A 17,451-nucleotide genomic window follows, 5' to 3' on the forward strand; every position below is an offset into this window, starting at 1 on the left:
AGTAAAAAGGAAGCTTATTAAATAACTTGACGAGGGTCGTGTCCGCCCCCACCCGTATCATCCACCCGTCTGCACGACGCGAATATCTGTATTTTAATCTCTTTTTAAAAGAAAGGCGCAGGCTTGTTGTGGGGCGTCACGTGTCCAATCCACGTGTTCCCCTTGGAGAAAGGCATGGGCGCAGCTAGGCTAGTTAGCACGGGAGCTAACAGGCTGATTTAGACTAGAGTCATCATGGCTTCGGCATGAGCTCACTGGTTTAACACAAAAATAAGCTTTTGATAAAAACACACGGGTGTCCTCGAATATAAAAGGTACGCCATCAAATACGCTCGATTTATGTAGAGTGTTTATCGGGGATTGTTAACGGGGACGGTTCCCTTTGATCTGCTGTGAAGTAAGGCGACGTGTGTGTGTGTGTGTGTGTGTTCCAGTGTCAGGTCACAATGAATCTGACCGTGCGGCCCGTCAGCGGTTTGTATTGTCTAGTTGTTTTGCTGCCTGTTACCGGCGTGGACTTTGGATTCAGGGTACGATCTGCACCCTGAATCGTGGCCCCGCGTGGGTGGATGTGCTGCAAGCTGTCACATCAGTAAAGTGAGCCGCTGGGAGCCAGAGGTTGGAATAACCAGGTTGTAGTGCCCCCCCCCACACACACACACACCTTTTTATTTTGCATTTTAAAGATCACAATTGATTGCAAGTTGTATTGTTTTTATTTTATTTTTTGAGAATTTAGTTTACCCCCATTAAAACCAGATCTTTATACTTAGCAGTTGTCGCAGGTTGTGTGTTAAAGACTGACTTCCGCTTTTTCTCAGATTGTTTGGATAATTCTTGGTGATTGAAAAGGTAAAACTTACATTATTAAAGGCCCAAAATTGAACCCACACCACCCCAAATAAGTGTCTTTTGTCGAGAAATGTATCTCAATATAAAAATATGTCCGAGAAAGTGTCCTTTCTAGTTGTGTCTTTTAAACGGGTAACCATTGGCTCTCTAATCTGTGTGTGTGTACTCGGTGTGTCCTTGAACGACACCCTGGACTATCAGCTGAAAACATATTTCCATGCTTTAGGATCCCAAATAGATTTGGAATAGAGCAAACCTTAGAAATCCGACCACATACCGGACCGTTGGACTTCATATTGTCTCGTCAGAGTTAATATTATTGTTTTTATGGCTGAGCTTTCACCTATTTAGATAAAGATACATTTAAATAACCTTTCGTACAATCAAGCCGCCACCACTTGCTACATGAAGGACGTGATCACTTTTTGGGACACACACACACATGGGACATTATTAATTTGATCCACCGTGACCTCAAACCGTGATCCATTTTAGAGGCTTCGGATCTCGTAACTAGTCAAAAAAGGAATTTTTTCAAAAGTAGTTTGCGTATGTCTTTGTCTCTGGCAGTGAACATGCCCGCCACCGGCTCCCAGGGTGGAGACACCGGCATCAAACGCCACTCCGGTGTTCCCCGTGCTGGTCTGGCCTCGGGTTCACATGTCGTTGCGTTCGAGGTCCCACCAGAATACCGTCACGTCTCCCTGAGACTCGACGAACCGGTTGAGGTCATTTTCCCTTCTTCTCCCTCCTGATTAAACATTTGCAGAAGCTGATCAGGACAAAAAATACAAACTACACACCGAGTTTACATTGAGGCGGCGTATTGCGCAATAATCCGGCGACGTATATGCATTGTAACAAACAGGTTTTCCATCCAATATGCCTTTTTAAAATAAAATCACATTTTAGGAAACTGGAGGCGTACAATCTGCCACGACTTATTGCATCCACAACGTTAATTGGAAGTCTTGTGTTTTTGAGAATCCGTACAGGATCCCGTGGATTCAAACCGTCCGTCTTCGTTGGAGTGATGCCTCCAGCGACCTTTGAGTCGCTCGTGTTCAATACAAACAAACTGGGACCTGCTTCTAAAAAAAAAAGAGAAGAAAACAAACAACGCATCGCTCCGTACCGTCTCCGCACTCCCCCACTTCATTTCTATGCGTAGAGCTTTAAGTTTTGTGAAATTGTCTAAAACCGAATAAATGTTCTTCATATTGACATCTTTATGCATAAACGCATATTTCTTTCACCTCTGTTTGCATTCATAGGATATAAATATACATAACTAATTGCATCATAACAAACTAATGCAGCTGCTTAGGTGATGCAAGAGGAGACGGACCCGCCTTCCTGTCCCACCTGTCTGTCACATGGTCACGTGACGCATTCTCAGCAGTTCTGTGGGGCTCTGAAGCCGGTCTGACATTTGGGCCTCCGACATTCGGCTGAAAGACTTCTCCGTCTGTGCTTTGACTTGTGATCGTCCACAGTCCGTTGCTTTGTCTGTTTCAGTGAATATTGGGATTTGTTGCAGAGCATTTGACCCCCAAAAAAAGCACAGTCACTTTTTCTTGCCTTCCAGAATAACTAACGTGAAGCAGAACATGTCAGTGTATTTTAAAGGTTCACGCTCCAGAATTTGAGGTTAATCTCCAGACAAGTGGGCTCAGTTCTTCCCAGCAGCCGGGCTAAAGTCGCCCATGTGTGTGTTAGGTCCCCAGAGGGAGTTTTTAACGGTGAATTAGTGATAAATGTTCGCGGCGCTGTCACCCGCCTTGTTTCAATCCGTCGCCACAGAACAAGAGAACCAGTGTTTTGTGTGTTTAAAAAAAAATTTATATGCTGGCCCTCTTTTAAATGTCACATTTGGGCCATTCGGCTCAACGACGCGGTGAAATGTTGCAACAATGCAAAGAAAAGCGAACGCAAACATCGGTTTCAGATTCTTTACAGCAGCGTTGGTTATAAATCGATCAATAAATCCATCAATCCAATGCAGACTCCTTTTCAGCGAGCTTCCCGTGATGCTGTAAAACCTCTTTGCTACTAATTTGCCGTGAACGAGTTGAGTCATCCACAAAATGAGTATTTGTATAACCATATTTTATGTTTCATTAAGCCACAGCTAATTTTGTATTTGAAACCGTTTATTCCACAAAATCTTACACAAGTCCTGCAGTATAATAATAATAATAATAATAAAACCTCAGTATTTCGCAAAGTCTTTTAAAAAAGGGTTGCATGATGAATGGATCAATGCGGTGGTGTTGGGTAACGTGTTTTCACTGTAGGGACCGATTATTGTTCATCGCGCCCATTTTGTGCATCACGTCCTGCATGAACCCGTCTAGAAGTCCCAGAGCAAGAGTTCCTCAAAGCTTTTATTTCATTAATCACTGAGCAATGTGAGCATCTTCTTTGCTTGCAACGCATGACGAGGCGAAGGGGGTCAGAGAGAGGACGACTTCTCTGACTTAAATAAATGATCTGTACGTTATTGCTCTCGGACGCCTGCAGCGGGAACGTCCAGGGAAGATGGCTGGAACTGTGTCTCTGTAACACGGTCGTTTTATTCCAACGCATGACGTCGAATGAGACTCTGGGGGTCGTTGGAAATTATAGCGTTACGAGTTCTCCATGTTTTGTTTCTGATATTGGTGAAATGAATTGTCCTTAAAACCTGACACTGTTTTTAAAAATATTTTAATTGTGGCATTTTACAGTTAAACTAAACTTCACCGCTCTCTGAAATAGACGAGCCAAACCATTTGAGACGTGGACGTCGGCGTAAGTTATTAAACGAGTCTGGATTTTGGCGTTGGCATTATTTCAACGCACTTAAACTTGTGTTTTTTTACAAAAACAAGGGTATTTATTACAGTTTTCTGAGACAGTCCTAGCAAAACATTTATCTAAAAGTATTTTTTTTCTTATTTGCAGATGGATGGTCATTTAACATTGTTTTAGTTTATAACTGCTTCGAAGATGTGCTTTAATTTATCGTAATTTGACCAGTTGCTGCTTTTTCTTTTGATTTTTATGAATGTGTGTGTGTGGTTGTGGTTGTAGTGGTGTGTTGCTCCACACCTCTCTCACACACCCAGTCAGCTGTTCCAGGGTGGCCCTCGTCTCAACTCGTCTTTATCGGCGTGATGGTCGTGTCTGGACTCGGCGATAGCGGCTCGTCCCCTCTGTGGCGGCCGGCCGAGCACCCGTTGGTCTGGGTGTTGTCCCGTTGGCGTCGCCCAGTGTGTGTGTGTGTGTGTGTGTCTGTCAGCCTCTGAAGCCAGAAGGCTTCATGAGTCCGGTGGCATCTCGACCTTCCTGAATGTGTGGACCGTTGCAGCGTCTTCTCCCTTTGACTCGAGAGCAGAACCTCACATTCTTAATGATCGCATAAAAGAAATTTAAAAAGATGCAACATGTTTTTTCTTCTGCTCGTCTCATATTTCTTCAGCTCCTTGTTCTTCTTCTCCTCCTTTTTCTTGTTCTCTGGTTCCTGGTGGATTGCACACACGTTCAGTAGTGGAGTTTAATCCAAGCCAGCTGATGTAAACCCTCAAGTCAGACACACACACACACACACACATATGTGTATATATGTATGTGTATGTATATATATAATTATGTGTGTGTATATTTGTAGATACACGCATATATATATATATTAGGGCTGTGAAACGATTAACATTTTTAATCGGGTTAATCACAGGTTTTTGTGGATTAATCATGATTAATCACATATTACCGATATTCTCGGTATATTTTGTGAGAACATAGAGATTTATGACAAAAGACGGATATATACATTTATACATTCTTCTATACAATGGTGCTGCAACTCAGCAGTTATTTAGCAGTTTTCTTCCATATGGAACATTAATACATCTTCATCCTAAACAGAATGTTTAACCCTCCTGTTACCTTTCGGGTCAATTTGGGGTCAATTTGACCCCAGGCTGTTTTTCACTGTCAAACATATCAGAAATATCAACTTTTTTATTTATTTAAAGGGCTATTTAGGTAGTCAACAAACAAACATAAAGTACCTCAAACTTAAACTTGGGAAACAATATTAATTTTAATAATTTTCTGGAGGTTTTAATTGCTGGGGTCAAATTGACCCCGAGGGTAAAATATGTTAGTAAATGTAAAGGTAACAGGAGGGTTAAACAGAGCATTTTTCTCTTGTTTGTCAACCATTAACTCCACCATGATACAATCTAAAGGTGGACAGATTGACAAGTGACTTTTTTTTGCTCGGTCCCGATGCGCGCGCACGGAGCTCTGTGGCGCGCCAGACGGAGATCGATAAGTGTTAACGCAACGCGAAGAGACAGAAATCACATGCTGCTGTGGAGATACGATCAACAACAGACGTTTAGTTTAATAAAGAACAAAGACGTGCTATAGAGAACATGTCAGGATGGCGGGCCAATCTTTTTAATGTCATGCGATCTACCGACACTACGCCGCGATCGACTGGCAGGTCGCGATCGACGTGTTGAGACCCTGATCTACAGGAAGTAAAAGTCGTAACAAGGTTTCCGGAGGTGAACCTGCGGAAGGATCATTACCGATGAACAGACCGTCTGCATGAGAGCGGACAGAGTTCAGATTGAAGTGGTGTATTGGAAGCTCATTTTGCAAGTTACTTTTTTTTCGTCGCTACGACCAACAACAGACGGATTGGAAGCTCATTCTGCGCATGCGTTAAATGCGTTAAAAAAAAAAAAACTAGTTAAACCTGTAATTGAATTAACTGAGTTAACGCGTTATTTTTCACAGCACTAATATATATATATATACACACATATAATTGTGTGTATGTATATATCCACAATATATATATATATATATATTAAAATGTGTGTGCATATGAACGCTGGGACTTGTCTTTCATAATGGAGGATATCTGAGATGACTTCTTTCTGAAGTCTGAACCTTCGGAGTCTGTCAGATGAAGTTTGATGTTCGGTTTCTCGTTTCATGACGTGTGTGTGTCTCCAAGAGCTGATGTCTACACTGATGATGTGACACCGTGGAGAGTCGTGTGTGTGCGTGCGCAGTCGACCGTTGACCGTTGTTTCCTCCATATTTGGTTCTTGCAGAGAGGCTTCTCTCCGCTGTCGTCACTCCGCTCTGCTGCAAGTGTTCAGCAGACGATGCCGTTTCTTTCCCCTTTACGCTTCTCCCCACAACCTCATCCAGTTTCCTGTCACGAGCACTTTCAAAATAAGACGGCGTGACTGAGCTCGAGTGTTTTTCTATTTGGACTGAGTGTGTGGAGTTTTTTCCCTCTCTGTGAGACGCTGACTTCTGTGAATGTTTTATTGGCTATCGAGCGTGTAAGGAAGGAAGGTATTAACCCCCCCCCCCCTTATCCCCCTTTACTTCAGTAATCTTACAAATGTAATATGACACAAGTGGGAGTAAAACAAACTAACTCGCCATAGCAACTCACTAAGAAACTCAACTAAAACGTCTGAGTAGCTGCATCTCCCGACGGCGCCGCTGTGTTTATCTCAGGGGGGGGCGTAATGTTAACGTTGGCCTCCGGCAGGCTGTGAAGACGAGAGTTGGGGGGGAATTAAAATGAGAGCGACTCGTGAAGGAGAGTGATGAGTCACTTCATCCTGATGTGTGTTGGATAAACTGTTGATTTTGGGAAAAGCACGTGAAGGATGAACGTTTCTATGAGGCGTTCAAGTGTCATTCCAAACAACAGGACACACAAACGCATTTCATTATTATTATTTGTGTGTGTGTACACACTCTGGCTCGTCGGGTCCTATTTCAGGTACAACTGCTCCTGCTCCATCCTCAATTTGTTTATTTAATTCAGAATAACGTTCCAGGTCAAACGAAGAACTCCCACCCGTCCTTCTGATGACGAGCTTCTGTTCTGGAGACGCACAAGTTCTGCTGATGCAACTTGTGAATAAATGAGGCGCCTCCTCCACATGTCCTTTTAAATCATGTGTTTCTATGATCTGTAGCCACGTGTCTCTGGCACACACACACACACACACACACTCTCTCTCTCACACCCATGGACGGATTAAGAAACCACGGGCCCCTGGGCCTGGACGTGTCAAGGCCCCCCCCCCCCCACCCGCAAAAAAAAAAAAAAAAAATTTAAAAAAAAAATTTCTAGAAATAAATAATAACAAATATAAATTTTTTTTTTTACATCGCTAACAAAACAGTCCGTATGGAACAACGATACCGGAGCTGAGCAGACAACATAACGCGAATTATATGACCATGACATGAATGACTTAAGTCTAGCATATACCGGCTATGGCGCATCGTGTCATATCATCATATCAATACAAAGTTAATAACAGCTACTTCATGCAGAGGCTCTGGACTAGGGGCCCCCTGAGCTCATGGGCCCCTGGTGCCGGTAGGCTCGTTCGGTAATCCATCCCTCAGTAGGACTATTGGGGCCCTGTTACTGACATGAATGACTTATGCCTAGCATATACCGGCTACGGCGCATCGTGTCATATCATCATATTCATATCAATACAATGTTAATCACAGCGACGTCACGCGCGGAGGCTCAGGCCCAGGGGCCCCCTGAGCTCATGGGCCTTCGGTAATAAAACTACTTTATCGACCCAAAGACAATTTATACATAAAAAAACGATTACCAAAAGTCTGCAGAAGAAAATGCCACAAAATGCACCTTTATGGACCAAAAAAAGTCTTCTGTTGCAGTAAAACTGTTATTATGCAATGAATCTTGGAGGAAAAAAGGGAAACAAAATAAAGTTGTGCCCCTGTCCACAAGTATACGTCTAGTTTTGTAGTTATTGAACTATTTACATTCCTTCGGCCTCGTTGCTGTTGGTCTCTGCCAGCTCGTAATTTAAGGTTCTCCGGGTTCTGCTTTGTGCGAACGCTCCGAACTGAAGGGATTTTAGATTGCAAAGTCGCTAGTTTTGGGTTATTTTTCCCCCTCAGGGTGAAAGACGTCTGGCGAGCACACAGGATTTGTTCCAACGCTGTAATTTTGGGCAATTAGCCAAGTGTTTCAGTTTCTGCATGTTGCTCACTTTGCCAGTGAAAACAGGAGCAACAGCTGAGCAGGAGTTCTCAGTTCTCTCCTCCTGATGTCTTAATTTGCAGCTTTCTTCTGTCTCCTTATGGAGCCTCTTCTGCTCCTTCTGTTTCCTTATGGAGCCTCTTCTTCTTCTGTCTCCTTATGGAGCCTCTTCTTCTGTCTCCTTCTGTCTTCTTCTTCTGTTTCCTTATGGAGCCTCTTCTTCTTCTTCTTCTGTCTCCTTATGGAGCCTCTTCTTCTTCTTCTTCTGTCTCCTTATGGAGCCTCTTCTTCTGTCTTCTTCTTCTTCTGTTTCCTTATGGAGCCTCTTCTTCTTCTTCTTCTGTCTCCTTCTGTCTTCTTCTTCTGTCTCCTTATGGAGCCTCTCCTTCTGTCTTCTTCTTCTGTCTCCTTATGGAGCCTCTTCTTCTTCTGTCTCCTTCTGTCTTCTTCTTCTGTCTCCTTATGGAGCCTCTCCTTCTGTCTTCTTCTTCTGTCTCCTTATGGAGCCTCTTCTTCTTCTGTCTCCTTATGGAGCCTCTTCTTCTGTCTTCTTCTGTCTCCTTATGGAGCCTCTCCTTCTGTCTTCTTCTTCTGTCTCCTTATGGAGCCTCTCCTTCTGTCTCCTTATGGAGCCTCTTCTTCTGTCTTCTTCTTCTGTCTTCTTCTTCTGTCTTCTTCTTCTGTCTCCTTATGGAGCCTCTTCTATGGTCTCTGACCGGCCGAAGGTCGACCGTCAGATCCCGCACAAGCTTAAAATCAACGTATTTCGATGTCTGTAAAGAACCCCTGATGCGCTGCTGATCTGGTGGATTACGAACCATCACCAACTAACACCCAGAGGATTTAACCCCCCCCTCACTTGCTCTCTTTCTGACGTTGTCCATCGACATTATCCTCCTTAAGGAGCTTACTGAGGCCCCCCCCCTCCTTGTCGTTGTAGTTGGGCAACATTGGAGCCAAAGACGTCGAAAGGCAGCATCTCCGCCTTCAGGAGGTTTGTTGGTTTTAATGAAGTCACGACCTCGGCTGCCCGGTCATCCATTTGCTTTCCATCGGCAAAAGTGACATTAGTCGTGGCTTCGTTGGAACTCGACACGTCTAGCGGTCGTTTCCACACGGACGTCTTTTAAAGCGACGCCGAGCTTCTGTGGAACTGAACTTGTTGCACGGTGGCCTGAACGGCTTGTGAAACACTCTGATGCAACCGAGCTGTGGGACTCTGTGAAAAGAGTTCTCCTGGTTGTTGTTGTTGCTGGTTGAGAACATTGGTCCCTACCAAGAGTAAGTTAAAAAAATCACAAGGTCAAATTATACGCGGGGGGGGGGGGGGGGGATTTGGCTCGTTGTGTAATTTTATTTCCCATTAGTTGATTTACTTTCATGTATAAAGGATAAACCTGCTGTGCGTCCATGAATGCTTTTTTCTTTTCAGTTCGTTTTACTTCGTTGGGTTTCTGCTGGTATTTTAGGGACATTTTATCAGCCACTGCTGAATATTGAGGAAATGAGATCTGGGAAAGGGACAGAGAGGCAGATGATAGTGTACCTGCAACAGGTAGATGGGAATAATGAGTGTTTATTACGAAAGTCATTAAATGAGTCGGTTGTGTTCGCGCTGTGGTTTTTCTGCGTTCTTTCTCTCTATTTAAATGATTTGGGAATTTTTTGAATTTCTGTTTGCATAGCTGGTTGTAACGTCTGCCTCCTCATGTGTTCCCACAGAGTCGACCGGCCCGGCCAAGGTGGTGCGAGCTGGGAACCCCCCGAAGGCCAGACGTGGAGGAAAGGTAAGAAATCGTATATTAAATCACAAGCCATTGACGATTATAAAGACGGACGAGGTCGATTTTAAAGTAGAGAAAGTAGCCGCTGGGGATGAATGAGAAGGAACGCTTATAAACGAGGCGACGTAATGGCGCTCATGTTCTTTTTAAGTCAGATTTTGTGTTTTCAAAAATTAACGCAGGTTTAAAATTGAAACTGCTGCTTGTCAACATGCAAAGTGTTAAATGTTTTTATATATATTATATATATATATACTTTGTTTAAATAAAAAAATGTCTTTCATTAATTGGCAAAATTTACTTTTGAACCATTTGGTGAGGCTCAAGTTACTTAAAAAAAAAATGTAATGTAAATTTCAGTCTTTTTTTCTGATTGGAAATCATAATATAAATTAAAGTGGCTTCCTTCACGTTGTGGGAGGGATGTAATCGAGGCGGTTGTGTGAGCGCATGATCCGTTAAATCTATTTAATTACATAATGATGTCCTGTAAATTCTCGGCCAACAAACGCAGAACGTTCAGCGCTTCTTCAGAGTGCCGGTATTTATCCGTCACGCCTGCAGCTGTGTATAAACCTCCCGTCGCACTTCCTGGAATGCAAATGCGAGTTCCTGGTGAGCCGGCGGCGAAGCGCCGTCGCTCGCCCCGGAGCCGTTTCATTCACAACTTCCCACCGTGCTCTCTGTTGCGCAACAGCCGCCCGGGGCTTTGTTCGCCACGCCGTGACCACGAACGCGTTTACCACGCCCCGGCGTTTATGTGCAGGGATGAGCGACGGACGCTCAACGGGCTACGTCCACGCTTTCGCTTGAAGGCGGTTTTGAAGCCGTAAAAACGAACGGCGCACGACTATCGCCGTACGCTGGACATGTGTAAACGGGAAGTAGTTCGATTGTCAGAGAATTCCAATGGTATTTAATAAATATAAGCGCTCTGTCTCGTCTGTCCTCATACTGGAGAGCATTTCTGCTTTTTGTTTCTGTGTGAATGTCACTATTCAGACTGAAAAGCTGCTTCTGCATGTCGGCAGTAGTAGAAGTATGACATTCAGTTTATTTTGTATAGCCCATTATCACAAATTACAAACTTGCCTCAGAGGGCTTTTCAGTCTGTACACATAGACATCCCTGACCTTTGACCTCACATCGGATCAGGAAAAACTCCCCAAAAAAAACCTTTCACAGGGAACAAAGGGAAGAACCCTTGAGGAGAGCAACAGAGGAGGATCCCTCTCCAGGATGGACAGAAGAATAGACGTCATGTGACCAGAAGGAATCATTACAGAGTTAAGACACATTCAATGACATGACAGACATGCAGACTGTAACTGCACAGCAGCTGCTAGCGTAAGACGACAAGATCAGTAGCGCTTGTAATCCAGGGCTTTTTGATTTGGTAAAATGTAACCGGCGCCGCGAGCGTTTCCAACTCCTTCGTTGCGCTAAGATGTCTAACGTTGTGTAAATGTAGTAAAAAGATTAGCGCTTAAAAAAAAAAGGAAACATTTGATCAAACATGCACATGTCTTTTATTCCTTTCCTGCCGTGAAGGAAAGGTTCCCGCCGATCTCTCTTCTCCAGCTACTGGTTGACTCTCCTGCTAATTACCTTCACATTTAAAATGCGGAAAGTTATGTTTTGAACGCCGTGTATTTATTTATTTATTTGTATTCGTGTTACGCGCATAACTCAAAAAGTATTAAACCGAATCGCATGAAATTTGGTGGGATGATTGGTTATTATCCGGGGACCATTTGATTAGATTTTGGGATTGATCGGGTCAAAGGTCAAGGTCATGAAAAGGTCAAAATATTCTTTTTTACCATAGCGTGGTCAATTTCTATCCAATTGGCATGCAACTAATGCCAAAATGTTCATAATTCAATGCCCCTTGTGAAATGCGACGGATTGCGCTCTACCGAGTTCTAGTTCAGTTTTGTGTTAATTTACTTTTTTCTCGCTCAGGTTGGAGACTTTGCCGACGCCAACAGCTGGCCGACACCCGGGGAGATCGCCACTAAAGACATGCAGGTGGGTGTGTTTGCGTTGAGATGGCGTCTCGCTGCAGGGGTTCATAACGGCTGCATCTTTGTTGGATGGTGCAGAGAAGGACTCGGGCTCCTGTTAATAGTCTCATTTTTCTTTCATACATACTTGCTTCAGTGGTTTTAAAGGAGCCTGAGGTGTAAGAATGTTAACTAGCGCTTCTCTCTAGTTTGATGGTAAATAACTGGGAGCTTGGATCCAGCCGGACGAGGACAAAGGATTAGAGCGTGACATTTTTATTTTTGTGTCACTGTTCCTTTAAGTGATTGGACAATAGAAACCAACGTTAACCATCACCGTTGAATTTATATAAGGAGTGTTTATTGGCAAGTGACGTCACCAATTTAGTTTTGACGCCTCGTGTTTGGCATTTCTTCCACCGTCTTGGTTTCGCCGTCTTGTTTTGCAACCAGCAGTGACACGAGAGGGCGGAGCTAAGTACAACCGAATGCTGACTAAGATTTGAAGGTGACCCAAAAATGTTTTTATCAACTTTCATTCACAGAAAAAGCACATTGTGAAAGGGTTAAAGTTGTAAAATGAAAATACAGATTACTCGGACTGGAAAAACGCCACGGTGGCGAACTGTCAATCACCTTGTAGCTCCGCCCTCAAGCATACCCTGCTCTATGGTCTGAGTTCAGCGTCTTCTTCTCACAGGGTCGGCAAGACGTGCCGTAGAGGTGATGAGATCTTCATGTCTCTTCTCTGAATGAACTATGAGGAGAACTTTCACAACTCTGATCTCGGCATCGAAGCCGTATATGTTTCTGGCGTTGACCTGTCAATCACCTGGTAGCCCCGCCCCTAAAGCGTCCCCTGCTTTATGGTCTATTTTAATCTAAATGACCATAAAGTACTAAATGATATCATGCTGTATAGAAGAAGACTTGTAACTAGAGACTGAGACACAAACTCATGTTTACAATGTTTACTGAGAGAATACATCAAGAGAGAAGTAGTCACTATATAGACTTCTATACAACCAGAGGAGCCCCCTGATGGTCAGGAGAGAGAATGCAGCTGTAAGACACCAGTATTTGCGTCAATTTTCAGATTTTCTAACTAATGCTTGGGTAATAACGTGACCACAATGCATGACTTACTCGCTGCTTTCATACAGATTTAACGAGACTTGGGTCGGTATGATGGAAGGAGTCGGTCCTTCGCCATTGAATTTTTCTCCTGGTTTGTGGGGATACTTTAAAAGACTAACTCAACGTGGAGTGTCATATACAAAGAGAAGCCCAAAGTTATAATATCCGGCAACAAATGGGAAGGAGCTGCTCGTCTCGCTGCAGTGGATCTTTCTGTAATGAGTATTTTAGTGGTCGTGGATGTAATTACAAAGCAGTCCTCAGGACGGCATGTTTATTGGCATGGCAGGACCTCTTGGCCTCTTGGGAGGCAAAACAAAGATGGCTGACCTCAAAAATATTTACACCAGAGGTTTCGTAACATAAATGTCAGTCTGTCTCCTGCCGTTGGCTCACTTTTCTATTTTGACATTTCAGGTATTTTGAGGGACATCGTTGGGTAGTTCTACAGCTACGCCTGTTCTTAGTCTCCCTCTCACACACTCCCTCTCACACACTCCCTCTCACACACTCCCTCTCACACACTCCCTCTCACACACTCCCTCTCACACACTCCCTCTCACACACTTCCTCTCACACACTCCCTCTCACACTCCTTCTCACACTCCCTCTCACACCCTCTCACCTCCCTCTCACACACTCCCTCTCACACTCCCTCTCACACACTTCCTCTCACACACTTCCTCTCACACATTCCCTCTCATCACACTTCCTCTCACACACTTCCTCTCACACACTTCCTCTCACACACTTCTTCTCACACACTCCCCCTCACACTCCTTCTCATACATTCCCTCTCACACACTCCCTCTCACACACTCCCTCTCACACTCCTTCTCATACACTCCCTCTCTCACTTATGCCTCTTCTCTTCTTAGTCTCCCTCTCACACTTATCCTCTCACACTCCCTTTCATACACTCCCTCTCACTTATTCCTCACACACTCACTCCCATATACTCCCTCTCACACTTATGCCTCTCACACTCCCTCTCACACTTATGCCTCTTCCTACTCTCCCTCTCGACACCACAGCTGTCGGGCCCACGGGGGGGATGCGTCAAATTTGTGTCTCCCTTACAGTAGCGGCAGTAATCAATCGGGGGGAGATAAGGTGTCGGTGGGAGAGCGACCCCGCTAACCTCCACTATTTAAGGCAGCCAGGTCTGAGGGAGGCGAGATGGAGTGAGAGAGTGAAGCTTGTCCCAGGGCAGTAAAATGTGGGTCACATCACCAGCCAGGAATAACCGGTGGGTGGCAAAAAATCATAGGTGGAGTTGGGAGTCCAGGGCCTGGGCAGGGATCTCCTTTTTGGGATCCCCTTGAATTATGCGGCCCTGGATCAGCGCTGCTGCTTCTATTCTTAGGAGGCTGGAGCTCACCGGCCACCGCTCAACATTTAATGTAGTTGACTAAAGTGTGATATAGATACTGTATTAGATATATTTTAGAATTTCATGCTATAAAACATTGATACTGTTGCTTTTTTTTTAACATAACGTAAGGGCTTAACGTATCTTTTTCATCGTACGTCACCACCTTTTCCGTTTTTACCGTAAAACCATCGCAGTCTGCACCGACTGGCCAGATCAACTGAGTGTTTTAGCGGCAGAAGGTTTAAACGGTAAAATGATTACGTAAGAGCTGCTCTGCACCCACAATCCTCTTGGGCGAAACGTCACGCTTGAGTCGTCGTCGCCAGCGTTGTGTCCCGAGGTGAGGAGATCCTCACCGTGGCGTTGGTTTACCGGGTTGTTTGGGGGTTTTAAGGAGGCTCCCTTTCTGGTGGTGAAGTGAACCTCAGCGGAAGCTTCGTCGGCGGCGTCCCTCTGATCTCGGCGTTGCGGCCGCACGTCTTCACTGACTGGGCTAAAGCTCAGGTCTGTTTTCTAACGGCTCATTTAGCCACCGGGGAAAAAAATAATCAGCCCGTGTTCCTGTTTGTGCCAAATCCAAAGCGACACAACAACTTCATTAAATGACAACATTAGCCAATTAGCTGCTGAGACGATGTGGGATGTACTTTACAAAGAGCCAGAGGGAGGCTAGACGCAGCAGATGCTCCTTATTAGCCGCCGTTTGTGTACCATCCATGTGGCACTTTCATTGTGTTGGATGGCAGCAGGAAGGAGCATATAGCCCCGGACGAGCTTTTAAAGAGGCAATAAGTTACCCGGCCTCCTTCCATAGCAGAAAGTAACCAGATTATAACTTCAGGGTGTTTAGACGGGCTTGTGTATTCACTTTAGGGCCTGGAAAAAGTCCCCAAAATTGAAGGTTTAGGCCTCCGCATTCACATCCATTTTCAACCACTTTCTCCCACACAAGCCGTTTGCACATTGTTATCATCGTGTGTGTGTGTGTGTGTGTGCATGCATCATGGTCCACCTCATTGTCCCCTCTAAACTGCTCTTCCCTCCCTTTGTTCAGATCGAGGCAGTGACACGGACCGAGTCCTGCCCGCCGACTGTCAGGCAGGTCAGAGACTCGTGGAAATCCCCTGTAAGTTCAGCCTGTGAAACTGCTAACGAGAATACAAAATATTCAAAAAGAAAAGCAGCTACAAATGCAACACCTCACGAAGAAAAGGGCATCAAACAATGGCACACTGAGCACCTTTTAAAAATGTCCCTCTACTGTCGTGTCTCGTCTATCCACTCAAAGAGAGGAAGCTAGTGAGCTTAGCTTGCTAAAGTTAGCGCTGCTTAGTCTCCTGCACATGCTTCAGAGGGGAAGGAGGTTTATGTGAAGACATCATTGCTGCATGTGTCCATCTGCATCATCCTGCCATCAAATCCATAAACACGGTCTGCATCAACCATAATGTAAAACATTCTTCACGTTTTTGTGTTTGTCAGGTAGTAATTTTTATATGTGTAACTCATTTCTTGCACTGAGGGAGGGAGCAGCAGGTTGACTGTTAAACTGCTACTGAGGTGATTAAAGACGTATTTTAGGGTTTGGTTCCACCAATCAAATAACAGATGACTGTTGGCTGCTTCCAAAAACTTTCAAATTCAACCAGCTGTAAAATAAAAGTTGCAGCACATGCCTTCTGCATTTTTTATGTGAGGGCTAAAAGAGGTAACAACAGCATTTAAACCATTTATTTTGGTTTTGCAGGTCCAGCAAACCACTTCAACGTGGTTTAAACGAGTTAAGATTCTAATTATAACGGTGTAAAATGGCAGCAAGACGATCACTAGTTCACAAACTATGAAACGGGTTGTTTATGTCACTCATTCTCCGTCTGCCTTCAACGCCTGAATTAAACAAACGGGCACTAAACTAACTCTCATGCAATCATTAAACAAATTGGTGCATTTTCATAAAGGTTATAACAATAATACAGATAAATAATCTCCTTGATGGTTGAGACAAACGAGTTAAGCGCTACGGCACATGTTTGAAGAGAATCTTTCAGCGTAATTTAGATTGGTTTGCATTATAAACCTGGGTGGCGAAGCGTGTGTGCGCGTGTGTGTGTGTGTGCAGTGGTTCAAGACTTGAGTCGAGCGCTTTGCATGCCTCCCTTTGCGGACTTTGCAGGTGTGTGTGTTGCTGATAGCCGAGCTGTCTTAGCAGAGCTGTTATTTGAATAAACTATCGGCTCTGTGAGAAAAAGATAAGTCTGTGCATGTACGGTGAACTGCCCTGATGTCCATTAAGGGGGGGGGCGGGGGGGCAGTGTGATGGGACTGAACGAAAGATCAGGAAACGTCTAAAGCACACGTGTAACAACCTCTGGATAAAGTTCTTCATCTCCCACTGATTATATTTGAATTTAAAAATTCCCGTTCTGATGGCAAAACAAAAAGAAATCATTGGATTTATTTAACGCTCTTTTTTTTAGATTATATATGCTGCATTCGGTGTGTTTTCTTCTGGTTGCTAACTCTGCGATTCGGCGGCTGACATGGTCTCGAGCGGGTGTGTGTGTTTCGGGTCTTAAATGTGCTTTTCGAGGCTTGGCGCTCCACGTTTTGGGGGTCCGTCGGACTCGTTGGAGTCTGATGGTAATGTGATGCTAAGGGGTGAAGCCAACAGTCGATCTAACTGCAATCTTCTGCACGTTTAACCAGTTTAACATTTTCAGATTCTACTTTGCTGAATCGGTAAATAACGAAGTCTTCAGTCTCCCTTGTGTCGTGGCCGAACTGTTCCTGCTGCTCCTTCTAAACCTTTTTGTTTTGTTTTCTCCCCACAGGCTCCGAAGAAGACGATGACGATGACAACAACGACGACGTCGGCCAAGAAGGAGTCGAAGGAGAAGAGGGAGATCAACGAGGAGAGCAAGGAGAACCTGAAGGCCAAGTCGGACGACTCCGGGGAGGAGAAGAACGGAGACGACGACTCCCAGAAGAACGGGCCCAAGAAAAAAGGTGAAGATGCCAAAAGGTTTTCCTACTTATTGGGAGGTTTGGTTTCCCCGGTATTGTTTCCCATGTTCTGAATTAATATGGGCTTCATAATCAATTTATTTATATATATATATATTTTTTCTTAATTATTTATTTAGATATATTTATTTAAATTATTTATATATATATATTTAAAAATAAATATTTATATTTATTTATATAAAATATATATGTTTATAAAAATATATATAT

General features: G+C 44.1%; 1 protein-coding gene across 2 annotated transcripts in view; it reads left to right on the forward strand.

Moving 5' to 3' along the window:
• larp1 (La ribonucleoprotein 1, translational regulator) overlaps positions 1-17,451 on the forward strand; it is a 33,294-nt gene that overhangs the window by 1,174 nt on the left and 14,669 nt on the right. For both annotated transcript variants that reach the window (XM_056445234.1, XM_056445244.1), the window contains exons 2-5: positions 9,635-9,699; positions 11,662-11,727; positions 15,269-15,340; positions 17,046-17,220. In XM_056445234.1, coding sequence (XP_056301209.1) covers positions 9,635-9,699; positions 11,662-11,727; positions 15,269-15,340; positions 17,046-17,220 — 378 coding nt within the window. The remainder of the gene's footprint in view (positions 1-9,634; positions 9,700-11,661; positions 11,728-15,268; positions 15,341-17,045; positions 17,221-17,451) is intronic.

This window comes from Pseudoliparis swirei, chromosome 3 (assembly GCF_029220125.1).
Source record: "Pseudoliparis swirei isolate HS2019 ecotype Mariana Trench chromosome 3, NWPU_hadal_v1, whole genome shotgun sequence".
Lineage (NCBI taxonomy): Eukaryota > Metazoa > Chordata > Actinopteri > Perciformes > Liparidae > Pseudoliparis > Pseudoliparis swirei.